Here is a 13,624-nt window from a genome sequence, read left to right on the forward strand (position 1 = left end):
CTTTGATGCGGATTACTGCGAGGCGCTCGCCCACTGGAGTTAACGATAGTACTTGGCGACGAAGTCTCTCTCCCACAACAAATCCGACACCAAATTTGCGCTCCTTTACATGGCAGCTGTAGTAGACGCGTTGACTTGCCCCGTCCATCTCATCTCTTTGATGGCAGTGATGTCAGCCTTTACTCTGACGAGAGCATCAACCAGCCGGGCAGAGTCACATTCCCCATTAAGGACCGGGCACTCCAGGTGCATGCCCTCAAATCATATTCCGTATTTCGTTTTCAGGGGTCGTCATCAGTAAAGGTAGTTCTCATCCGAGGCTTTGTAATTCTTTTCATTGGGGGGAATTTTTCAGTGGCGGGTCCCAAACCCAGCGCACAACCAGCTATCCTGGAATGCTTCGCCTTCTCACGTTAGCTCACTCCCGAACGGGTGTTCGGAAATTACCCAGATGATACGTGGGCTAATCCCGGACGTTGTGAGCTGCTTCAACCATATGCAGAAGAATCATCCTGGCCACTCCCAAGTGAATGGCGATCAGTAACTTTCCCTACTTGCGTGGACTTCTACACATGGAACCATCCACCATATTGGCCATATTTAAACGTAATAAGAAATATCAATTTTAAACAAAAAGTGAAATCAAAGTTTTTTTTTCTTTAAACTGAGGTTAGTATTGAGTGATCGGTTCCCCATAAGCACCGTCAGAATAAAATACATAAATAAGCAAAACTTTCAAAAATTAAAATTAAAATGAAATTATTCGAAATGGAAACACAAAAGTAATCAACACGAAAAGCGTACTTATAAAGAAATATATGTATAAAATATCGAAATTTTTGTTAATAAAAAACAAAAACCGATGATTTAACAGCGGGGCTTTTATGTCAAAACAGAAATTGTGTTGGTGAATACTAGCGCTTAATATAAAGGAATGCTTTAGAAAGTTTACTTTTACTTTTAATAAACCTTCTTGAGTAAAGTATTTAGATAATACCCTTAATATAAATACGAATTCAGCTAATTATATACACAAATATTGTATTTGCATCACACCATGAAATAATTCATATGCACATGCAAAATACCGACGGTAAGAAGCTAAATTGTACAACTCAAAAAGTTAATCTTCTGTTATTTTATTTCGCTTATCACCAAATGATGTCACTTTACGCTCATGAGCAAACGCCATCCATAATTCTTTTGATTACGCTCAGCTACGGTAACTAACCAAAAACAAGATATGTATGTAAATATGAATGAATTGCTGAATATGGATTTTTACAAGGAAAAACAATAAATTATTATTTGTTTGCTTTTTTCTATTAGATTGAGTATAATTTAGAAATTTTAAATTTTTTTGAGAAATTTAAAAATATTTTCACATTATTGACATTTAACCTTTGACATTTAATTTTTAAACATCTATTATGCCATTATGTTAGTTACCTTTCTAGCATATACTTAAAGATAGAAGAAGAATAAAAGTAACAAATTCAATTGACGGTGGCTCATAGTTTATTTCGTCTGCTCATTTATTTCAAAGAAAATGTATGACATTTTTTGCATAAGTTTTATATTTGTCCGCCGTACCCAAATGGGTTGGTGGGTGACTACTTTTCGGAACTACACTGGCTAGAAACTCCATGCACGGAACACCAGTTGGTAGGAAATGTTTTTTCCGCCTCTCGCTAGACAATGCCAAACCTCCGCATATATTTCTATCATGAAAAAGCTGCTCATACAAACCATCTCCCATTTGGGGGCAGTGGTAAAGACGTACGCCGCAGCTCGACCAAACACCCAAAAAAATGTGTAATGATCAATTATTTAAAATTTAAGTACATTATAGTCTTTAGAATTGTATTTAATTATTTATTTCATTATTTTTATTGCTGCATTTAACTTGTACCAACTTTACCGTATTTAACTTTTATTAAATACAAACTTCTCGCCCAATAACGTTAATCAATTAATTTTTCAGTTCATTTGTTAATTAAAAAAAAAAACAATTAACCTCCTTATCTTGACGGAATTCAGCTACAAGCCTAGAAAATTCTGTTTGTAAGCCGACATCAAAGCTACTTAGCTGATTTTTCACATTTCGATGCAATAGTTACTGTTAAGAGAATAATAATTACAGTTATACTTAATTTTAGTATCACTACTGGTCAAAATACGGTCCCGGATAACTTAAAGGGTACATTTTTTTAATAAAATGGAAAAATGATTTTACAACATGACTATATGATAATATTTTCATTTAAAATCAAATGAAATATTACGAAATAGATATCAAATAGGGATACCAATCCCGGGATCCTGGTAATTTTCAAGTCCCGGTAATTCCTGAATTGGCTTGTATTAATCCCGGGCTTACTTTTAAAGATCCCGATTGCCCGGAATCAAATTCTTCTGCTAATGTTGACATCCCTAGCTCCAAAAAAGTGTTTGAGAAAGCTTTATCAGAAAAATTCTTTCAAAATGATTTAAGGATTTTTCCCACAGTTCACAATTTCCTCCGCGTCATAATTAAAAAGTGAATTCAATTCCAGCAACTGCAAATTCTTCGTGTCAGAAGATGACCATAATCTAAATACTGACTTTTCAAATGTGTGCGCCCATCGAATTCTTCATTTGTATCGCCTCTTTGGTTCTGACTGAAGTGGATATGTTATATTAGTCTGTTAAAAAACTGGCCATCGTTAATTCAGCCATTGACAGTAATATTCCACAAATCTTTACCACTATTTCTAAGTAGCTAGAAATTATGAAATATAAATTGTTTGACCTTAAGCAATTAATTTGTATTAATCAGCAAATCTCGCGATTTTTCCTGACATTACTTTTGTACATTTCAAATGGGTTACCAGGTTGATAGCATATACACAGACTTTTTTTTTTAAGTGAATTTAGTCATTTTTATAGGAAAATTAAATTCTTACTGACGGAATTTCTTCCAATGCATTTATGCCGACCTTTGGTGTTCCCCTGTTGTTTTTTATTTTCTTTGTTATGCTTCTCATCACTAAAGCTTCAAATATATGCTGATGATTTAAAAATTTACTCAATTATCAGAGATGTAAACGACTTAAGCATACTTCAAGAAACGCCACCAAATAACTTTTTCCAAACTTCATAGCCTCATACCGTTTGGTAATGAGATTAAAAATATAGAGGTATATTTTGATTCAAAATTTTGTTTTGTCTGACTTATTAATTGCACTACTTCTAAGTCTTTTTCAATACTTGCAACTTGGACACAACAGTTTTTCTTTTTCAGATCCATATAATAAAATTATTGTATTCGTTATTTGACCGCTCAATATTGCAGTATACTGATTTCATTTGGAGGCCTTATAACGAAATTAATACAGGTTTTTATCCATTTTGCTTGCATTCCCGAAATTTCTCATAGCCAAATATGAAACAAAACAATAATACATTTATAAAACAATTAAAAATTAAAAAATGGTTAATTACAGCAAATCACATTTGACAATTGATTATTTTACATTTTCCAAATTATAATTGTTATAATTGTTAACTTTAGTGGTACCAATTATCATTTCATGAATTGTAAATTTTTAATTGTCCTTGTAGAGTATACTTTATTTTTATGTATTTGTTTTAATATCAGTATACCACATAACTGTAAATTTTGACAAGATTCGATGTTCTTTTTTCAGTGATGTTAACTCCGCCGAAATTGTATTAATTTTTCTTACAAATGTTATAAAATAGGAACAAATTTTTTTGCTATTTAACATTTCTGAACAAATACGTGAGTTGGTATTACTATCGCGTTATTGACAATTCGTTTTTTCAATTTATTGAAATTTTATCACAATTTGTTAAATTAAAATTTGAAGTAATAAATCTAATATATCATATTTACATTATAATATCATTAATTTACTTTTCTCCACTGAATTATTAACACAGGCGTAACCAAATAGCATAAGTTGTGCAAAAACCCTAGTAACTTTTCCAACATTTTACATCAATCGAGTATTCCTGTTCCGTGTTTGAGGTAAGAATGCAATATGTTTACAGTGATGTACATTTTCAATACTGACAAATATCTTTTCAACAGTTTTTTCTACAACCCCAAGTACTCGCATCGCACAAATCGGAATTGGCAGAGCAAAATAATAATTAATATTTAAAGTGCATTAGAATAAAACACATTTTATTCCCGACCACCGAATGCCGGAATCAGAGTCCAACCACCACCTACAGCAGATGAGGAGCTCCAGCTTCCCCGTGAGACCCGCGTAGCACTGGCACAATTACGTTCTGGATATTGGAGAGGTTAAACTCCTACTTATCCAGAATTGACCACGCCATACCAAACATATGTCCGCCATGTGAAGGCACCCCGCAGGGCACTAACCATCTTTTCACATGCCCCTTAAAACCCACTTATCTAACACCCCTCTCCCTCTGGACCCAACCTGTCGAAACAGCAAGTTTCCTGGGCCTACCTTTAGATGAGCTAGACGAAGACGACCGGTGATATATACTACACTGACAGGGCTTGTATTCCTGCTACAACAACAACAACATTTCAGAATAAAAAACTTAATAAGAAACCTAAATGTACGAAGTGAAAATAAGACGAAGGTGGATACAGAGCTACTATACAGAGCATACTAAATATTTTCCACTTAAATAATATTGTTTTATTTGTTAATATTAGAGCGGGAAGTTTTTTATCAGCTATTTTTCCTCTTTATTTGGCGCCTCTAGGGAGAACACGAACACAGTTTTCAGAAAGCTGGTCAAAATTGAAAAGATCCTCATATAAGTACTTTATACATAATTTATTCATTCCAGACTATATGATTTCAAAATATCAAAATCAAATGTGTCACAAACGGTTCCAAAAATAATTACTGGAATCTGTGCTATGATCTAAACATGAAAATCTCCGAACGAATGGGCAATGGCCTAGCCTCTTCCATGGTGAAATTCAAGCAATTTCAATATGTGCAGGAACAAATCATATGAAGGCCACAAGGATGCACACATAATTATATACTCCGACAGTCAAACTGCATTAAAAGCACTAGCTTCACATTCTGCGGAATCGAACGACTGCCTAAACAACCTAAACCAATTTAGTGCAACAAGTAAAATTTTACTTTGCTGGGTTTCGGGTCACTCTGGAATAAAAGATAATGAAATTGCTGGTGAACTCGCTAGGGCGGGATCGGAAGTAGATTTTCACGGTGCAGAACCGTACTGTGGTATCAACTGGGCAGAAACTAAAAGTTACATTTTGCGATAAAATAGAGAAAAGATTTTACAGATTTAGAAAATTATTAAATATATATATAAGTTGTTGATGAATATGTGGAATATTAATAAGTCAAAATAAAAACTTAGAACAATTTAGTTCGATATTAGGCAGTACTCTGTTAATATCACATTTAATTTGTTTGTAAAAGCAGATAGAATTAATCCTGAGATATTTGCTAAAAAACATGTATATTCTTAAAAGATGTGTATAAAATCAAATACGAGTATGTATGAACATATGTAATACTTCCATATTGGCAGTGTCAACAAGTGCAGTCATTAAACATTGCCGAAAAATATATAAAAAAAGAAAAAGAAAACCGCGCAATACTTTATAAGAAATTATACATGAATTTACTAGCTTAACCTACCGTTGGGCTCCCGGGGCTGTCCAGATTTTCCTAGCCAGACTTTTTCGTCATTGGACGTGAATTTATATTATAGGTAACGATTTGAGCTTCCAGGTAGCTTCCTAAAATTTAATTTTAACGGAGGGTTAAATGTATTTGTCACACATGTTCACAGCTACTAACCGGTGAAACCGCAAAACGTAAATTTATATCTATTAACTATCTCCCTCTGATTGCTGAATTAGTCTGTAAAATACTTAATATTAATGAAATTAATATTTCTTAACTTAATAGCAAAATTTCTAACATCTTAAGAAATGTGTGCGGCAAATCAAATTCTTAGCTTTAAAAGAAACTAGGCGTAACTTGTTTTTTGAGGCCTCTTATTCCACCTAGGAACTACGGGGGGAAAAAATATATATAAGAACAAATGAAATTTTATAGCAGAAATCATTTAAGACGACCTTAATAATATTAACAAACTTGTACTTATGTACATACTTTTCCGACATGCCACAAAATTGACGAGTTTATACTGATATCACGTTTTAGTACTGCACCATGGTTTTTCATATTTTTTTAAATTAAAATTTTCAGTGAAAATTAAAATTATAAAGAAATAAATTTTTGCATTTCTGCTTGTACTAGCTTCCAAAAACCAAAACATAAAAAAAATTAGCATGCTTCATGGACGCAGTGCAACTCCAAACAGTCCACAAAATTGAAACAAAATGTGTTCTTTCGTTCACTAAAACTCGTCTCTTGATGCAAATGCATTAAACATAGTTAAAACTGAGTTTTTAGATAAGAAGAGTATGTATATGTATATAGACCTTAATTGTTGGCGGGTGGACAAATAAAACACGTATTTTCAGCCGAGTTACGTTTATTTGATGAAGCATAAAGTTTTATAGTGAATACTTTCGATATGTTCGCAAAAATTTAAAGTTTCTCTCATATTGAATTCCATATTTTACATACACACACGGACAAAATTATTTACACAACCACTAAATTTTCATTCGATAAGCTGTTCTTGAGAAAAAATTAATGTAATTAAAAATGTTATTCTAAGAAAAATGCCCAAATTGTGAATCATCATTCATCCATTTTGGGTTTGTTTTCCACTCGTTCCTCTCAGGAAAGGTAACTGTGTATCCTTTTGTGAAACAGAGGGTTGGGTCAATGTGGTCTGAAACTTGAGCCATGCTTATGGTGTTTTTGACTTTACTTAGGATACTTAGGTGGCCGGTGAGGTTGCCTAATTTTAAATTTTCTTTCATGTGTAGCATGAGTGCTGGCGTAGCTGCTTCCTCTTGGATTGCTATATGAAGTGGTAGGAGATTAAGGAGTGCTTCCATGCCAGCTGTTGGCATATCGTTGTTCCAGAATTCAAGTGGCTTTTTTTTATATTCCTTTATGATATCTATCTTGTTATTTTTATTGACTTGGCTGACGAGTGGTTTCCTTCGAGCCATTCGCGGGCTATACCCGGCACGTTTCAAGGCCCTGCGAACTTCTTTATTAATCTCTTCACGAACTTATACTACCACTTGCGTTAATGTGATTCTATTTTATTTCTCTTGTTATATGGCGTTCATCACCGAAGTCAGTTCGCAAAGTCTTCCAGTATGATCTCTTAAGATTTGTTTCCCCTTTAAAACCCTCTATTATGCTATAAATAGTAAAACGAGTTTGATTCACCGTTTAACCGATTTCTGCAAATGATTTACCCTCATTATGCATAAGCAAAATTATTTTTCTTTTAGCTTCAGTTGTGCCTGCTTGTTTCCAACCCATGAAGTACTAATACCGCGAAAGCAAAACTTGAAATTACAAAATAACAACAACAGTTTCGAATGAACATATTCATAACGGGACTTATTGAAAGCACTGGTTGCTTTGCTAGAAAACTGAAATCAGTTAAAATTTAAAATTCATACTACGTGTGAATAAATTTTTAATCATATGATTTTTGTTAATTTTTCTTTCATGGCGTAAAGTTCTGTTGAGATTATGTTAATTTTAAATAAGGGGTCAGGGGTAGTCAGAATTAAAAAAAAAATGGATCTTTTTTTGTTTTGCGTTTTCTTAAAGTATAATATCTTAAAAATATTGTGTGAAAATTTGAAGTGAATCCGACGAATACTTTTCGAGTTATTCAACAATTAACAAAGGGTGCTCGGGCGCTCCGGAGCTTTCGAGAGCAAGTAGCTAGCAGCACACTCATATGAAAGTGGCAGATAAGCGCGCTAACGATAACACTCGAGAAGGTAGAATGCTACGTAGGCAACCGCAAATCGATATTTTGGAAGCTGCTATGACGGCTGGAGAACTATTATATGGCCCAGGAATAGATGACACTGGGTAAGTAGTTAAATAATTCGTATAACTCTACATAAATCGATAGCAAAGCTTTAAACGCGTTTTTCCCAAAACTATATTTTTTGAGCTGGTGATCACTGTGCCTTAAAAACCGCTTGGTACACTTCAATAAAATGTATACTTCTTTGCAAAACATAAAAAACTCGTGCCTGATCGAAGGATTTTTTTTCAAAAATTTCGATTTTTTTAAACAATTAATTGTCGGTTTTTTTTTCTCGAAAATCTGAAAATTTTTCCGAGGCCGATGCTTAGTTGCTGTGTGAATAGTTTTGTCCATGTGTGTATTCTTAGAAATACTCACACATGTGGTTCTTGTAAATGTATGTCACAATTCGCCAACAAAATAAAACGGTTAGTGCAAGCAACTACACGGACATACACACAAAAGGTCGTACTTTATAGTAAAAATTAAATGGGAACTAATTACTTAAGGTCGCAGTGATTGTGGCGCGCATTAATTATTAACCCTTAATCCTCATATTGCATTTAGTCCCAAAAAAGAACCAAATCACGTGAGTCCTTGTGGAAATTATTTCATAGTGAGCAGTGCGTTCAAAAATGCAAATATGGCAGTACTGCAAATGCAACGCGTTCTTAAACGTCATTTTTGTATCAAAAGTCGTGCATTATTTGCAGCAAAAATTTTCACACTGCCAATAAATACGCTAGTACAATGTCTGATGAAAAGTGGGTATTTAATTATTTATTTTAGCTTTTAATACAAAAATTGATGAAAAATACGATATTTAAACTTTATTTTATTATACTTTTCTTGGTTTTAGTGATAACTTTAGTACATCGGAGATAAAATTACTGCTCAGAGTCCGACTGAGCATGGAGAACTACAATAGTTCACGTCGGGAGGCAGGAAAAAGAGCGTGCTCTGGGCTAAGGTCGTAGATGAAGTAAAAACTGTTAATAAAGATTTAAAAATAGATAGAAACATCATTCGAAAATAAGAATCAAATATATCCTCGGGAAACGATTTTATTGTTTCAAAAAAAGACTTATTTTTGGGTATTTTCCGTTTTGATATTAAACTTTTGACAAGATATGTCCTTCTTTTAAGCTTTTCACGGTTTTTTTTTCTTAAATTTAATAAAAGACTATCGGTTTTTTCCTCACATACATCGTTCATGACCAAACTTAGTAACAATTCCATTTTACTGCACAGCGCGTTCATAAATGCAACAAATCTATTTGCAATTTTTCAACAAATCTATCAGTTGCATGAATTGTCACATTGACAGTGCTGCCAGCGCTGCAAGTACTGCGCATTATAATGCGTTTCTGAACATAGCCTATGCCTGATCGATATCCGCTACCCCACATCTATGATTTATCTCTTTACTTAAAGAACTAACATTTTTTTTACAAATTGATATTGTTTGCACATCCCAAGCAAGTACCAATGAATTTGTTTATATCGATGACATACAACTAAACATAGTATTTAAAAGACTAGAAAAATCAAATGTAAATATCAGTAGGCTTAATAACGCATTTTCGGGAAAAAGGTATATTTTCACAGTTATGAGGTTTTAAGTGAAGGAATCGAACGAATTGAAACAATAATAAATTTCGGAAAACCACTTTCAATAATTTACAAAATTCTTTAGATACGCTAAATTATTACCATATATAATATATGTTGAAATGTTAGTAGCATATCTTGATCTTCTACGCGAAATGTTAACATTCGCAACACGAAATCAACTTAAGCAATCAAATTGGACAGAAAGACAACTACCGCTTCTGAAAACGCGAAGAAACTTCATGCACAAATCAACTTACTCACTAATATGAAGTTAATTGTACACTCATATGTAACAATAACCTAAACTACCGTTTTTAAATTTGTTGTCTGTCTATATATCCGGACTAGTCTCCGAAGCCGGTTAACTGATTTTTTCCCCCAAAAGTGTGTGCAAATAGACTCCACTTACTTTAATGGGGCTGAAGTTTCTCAACCAAAATTTAGTTCTAATGTTATTAAATGCTTTTACAATCTACTCTAAAACGGTAAAGAAACCCTGAAAATTGAGCTACCAAATAAGGAGCCGATATTCATTTTGCAATTTGCACAGTAACTACGATCCGCATAATATGCAAATGCCAGTAATATTCAATGCAATTAAAATATATTTAATTTTCCAGGAACGAAACAAAATCTGTTAATTTTAAAAGCAGATCTTCAGAACTAGCTTTAAATTCTGCTGTGGGTTCAGGCTTTTTAGGAATAACGACTGCTTTTTGGTCTCCATTTTCGAATTTCCAGTCCAGCGCCAGACATCTTTGCCTCAATTCATCTCTTGATAACTGAGTCATTTGCATTAGTTCTTGCTCGAAAATGGATATATAAGCTTGACCTACTAAAGACAGTACATCTCGTCGCACTCGCTCTAAAAATATAATTGAGTATGAAATCGTATAAATTTCAAATTAGTTGAAAAAATAATACCAAAAAGATCGTTCATTATTTGCTTGATATTACTCGACCACGGATAGTCCATTTGTTTGAAAAATTCGTGAGAATTATTAACTATAAGCGTGCACATGACTATATTCAACCTTTGCAATTCGTTGTTGTCCTTCTTTAATGCTGGCGGTATTCGTTTCCATAAAAATTTTGCATCGGCTCTATAAATATATTGCATTAAATATTAAATACAAATATTTGTTGCATTAACAAATTTACGAAACACTTACAGTTTATCCTGATAAAGGTAAGCTGCCAGCAGCTGCGCATAGGATTCCGCATCGATGCTTGTCTGTTGAGTAATGGACACACATTTCAGAGTTAATAAAACAACTTAAAATGTTTAATGGTATCATTTAAATAACGTGCAAACTATTTCAATCAAATTATGGCTGTGCTTTCCTTTTCTACCACGATATATTTGCTTATAATGTCCAAGTGCGTGGACCGAATTTAAAAATTATAACACGCAAATGTAGTCACTATATCAGCCTTTTGATTTATATTACTTTTTATAAATTAAAATTAAGAATTAATAGCAATATTTAACGTTAAAAATGCGTCTTTTTTGCATAAGCTTGAAAAAATGCCCTATTACAGACGCTTATTTCACTTAAATACAAACACAGAAAAGTAACAAAATCACTTATAAATATTCTTTAGTACATTAATATTCGATTTAAAGCTATTTTTACTTAATAACAGTCCAAATTCTATTAAAATTCTATTATTACAAATGTTTTTCTAACCGTTTGTAATACCGTGCAGAATAAATTTGAGGAGCGAACTGTCAAACGAACGATGAGAGAGAGAATATTATTATTTCTATTATTTATAGGGGCGCTTTTTTGATTTCAAATATACATATATATAACAAAAACAAATATTTTTACAAATACTGAAAATTTGGAATAAAAATCGCGCGATTTTTAGTCCAAATTTTCGCCTGCGGCGCTTTTTTAATTTCAAATATACATATATATTACAAAAACAAATATTTTTACAAATACTGAAAATTTGGAATAAAAATCGCGCGATTTTTAGTCCAAATTTTCGCCTGCGACGCTTTTTTGATTTCAAATATACATGTATATTACAAAAACAAATATTTTTACAAAAAAAAAAAAAAAATTATAAATAGTGAAATAATGCAAAATCAGACAATTTTTGACCTAAATTTTCGCCATCGGCACTCATAACTTTTACGATAAAACAACGTTTTAATAAGTGCTATGAAATATAAAACCTAATTTAAATGCTTGCTGGGTCGACGACTGCTGTATACTCTTCTCTTCAACTGTATTTCTGCAAATGCGGTCGGAAAAAACCTAATTTTTAAACTTCTCCTGGGGGTTCCATAGGGACACTAGGAGGTTGGGACTTTCACAGTTATAATGGAGTGACCTTGCTCTTTCTAATGGGCGTGGTGGGTGGTGCCACGCCCCCCCCCTCTCCGCCCCCCATTCAAATATATCGTGGTAGTAAAGGAAAGTTTTGCCCAAATTATAAACGAAACAGAAAAAATCGTCAATAAAATCTTCTTTCTCTTCCGTAATTAATTCCTGTCAAAGGGAATGTTTTGCTAGCCCATTTGGAAAAGCCCTTATTTCTTGATACCAATCATGTATCCTCCAAATGGCTATAGAAAACCCCAGACCTTTTTTATTACTTGTAATGCAATAATTGTTTTAATGGCGGAATACCGCCGGTTGTTTGGTGTCTTATTTTAAATTAAACACATTTTTAATGCACATTATACTTACACTTAACTCCTCCAATTCGATTTTCTGCATTAAATCACTATATTTACGTTCCTGCATCTCAAAGGACAAACAAACTGTATTTATAAAACTGGTGAACTAGCAATAAAGAAAAACAAATTAGAATAGGGGTATTCATACCGAACTCGGTAAATTTGTAGTTGGGCCAACATGAATTTATACAAGGTGATTTCGCTAGAGCAAAAACAAACTTTACGTGCATTTTGTTTGGCAGTTTGATTTTAAAAATTTCAATTAGAATGTGAAGAAACAAGTAAGGCTACAATAAAGAAGTAGGACGCTTTGCCATAAAAACCGGAAAAACACAAACAAAAAACACCAGCTATATCAAAGCCAATTTTTTTAGATTTGGCTTCAATTAACCAACCGGGAATCATTTCTACAAATAGTTTCCTTTTGAACAAATTCCGAATACCACATAAACTTACTTCAAGTATTTTCAGGCAATATATATGTGCGAATCACACTTATGTAATTGCAGCTGTCTGTCAAATTCACAGTATTTAATTCACTATTTAAAATTACGTTCCTTGAAATCAAAACAAAGCAAGATGCTTTTCTATCTGTGCGTCAGATGAAAGTTGAAGTATTCCTATAAAGAATACGTTAGCTAGAAGAAAAAATGAAGGTAGTATTATAATATTCAAGTTGACTACAACGGTACTAAAATGTTTATTTAAATTAATGATGACATCAAAGGTCAATTTTAAGCGTCTTAAAAACGTTAATATCTTTACTACCGACACTTTGAAAACCCATCAAAATCAGTCCATTCCGTACCATGTGTGCGTTCATTTTTAAAATATAATTGTGAAACTCCTGTTCAATTAAAAATTGCTTCGTGTACTCGGTATACGCAACTTTTTCACTTCAACAAATCGCTTGTGAAAGTTAAATCATTTAAATGGCCTTTTCCCGAACTCGATATGAAAACCCTAATTGCAAATTTGCTAAAGATATCGATAAATCGATTACTTCATCATTTCATTATTAACAGTCTACGATATTGTACGTAAAATATCAAATAATAATAGAATGATTGAATACACGATTGCGCCTTCCGAGTTCGCCGTGTCGTAAGAGTCCATGAATAAACAAACAGAAGGAAGAAACATTACTTGTTTATGAATAAGAAGAGTAAGCGAAAGCTATGGAAAGAATCAAACACAAGAAATTATACACACATACACATACTTTCTTGCCACCGCTTGGAGGTTTTATATTAATTAATGCTCTCACAATTTAACACACGGCACTTTGTTTTCTTTAGTTTGATTAGTTTAAATCTCACAAATCACAATATTACCAAGCCGATTACTGAATTT

General features: G+C 33.0%; 1 protein-coding gene and 1 long non-coding RNA gene across 2 annotated transcripts; one reads left to right on the forward strand and one right to left on the reverse strand.

Moving 5' to 3' along the window:
- Positions 1-3,938: 3,938 nt before the first annotated feature.
- LOC128864455 (uncharacterized) lies at positions 3,939-4,497 on the forward strand. Its single transcript, XR_008454688.1, has 2 exons — positions 3,939-4,033; positions 4,097-4,497. It is a non-coding gene; the product is annotated as an uncharacterized LOC128864455 (long non-coding RNA).
- Positions 4,498-10,163: 5,666 nt separating this feature from the next.
- LOC128862933 (COP9 signalosome complex subunit 8) lies at positions 10,164-12,377 on the reverse strand. Its single transcript, XM_054101774.1, has 4 exons — positions 12,282-12,377; positions 10,749-10,810; positions 10,501-10,679; positions 10,164-10,441 (listed from the first exon to the last, which is right to left on the reverse strand). The coding sequence occupies exons 1-4, from the start codon at positions 12,336-12,338 to the stop codon at positions 10,185-10,187; spliced, it is 555 nt and encodes a 184-aa protein (XP_053957749.1). The 5' UTR covers positions 12,339-12,377; the 3' UTR covers positions 10,164-10,184.
- Positions 12,378-13,624: the final 1,247 nt, after the last annotated feature.

This window comes from Anastrepha ludens, chromosome 5 (assembly GCF_028408465.1).
Source record: "Anastrepha ludens isolate Willacy chromosome 5, idAnaLude1.1, whole genome shotgun sequence".
NCBI classification, from domain to species: domain Eukaryota; kingdom Metazoa; phylum Arthropoda; class Insecta; order Diptera; family Tephritidae; genus Anastrepha; species Anastrepha ludens.

Bases quoted from the DNA above. Each gene is read 5' to 3' on its own strand.
- LOC128862933 (XM_054101774.1), bottom strand. From the start codon at position 12,338: ATGCAGGAACGTAAATATAGTGATTTAATGCAGAAAATCGAATTGGAG. The intron at 10,811-12,281 runs GTAAGTATAATG...ATTACTCAACAG, and splicing joins TCGAATTGGAGGAGTTAAGT to ACAAGCATCGATGCGGAATC. The intron at 10,442-10,500 runs GTATTATTTTTT...TTATATTTTTAG, and splicing joins AATAATGAACGATCTTTTTG to AGCGAGTGCGACGAGATGTA.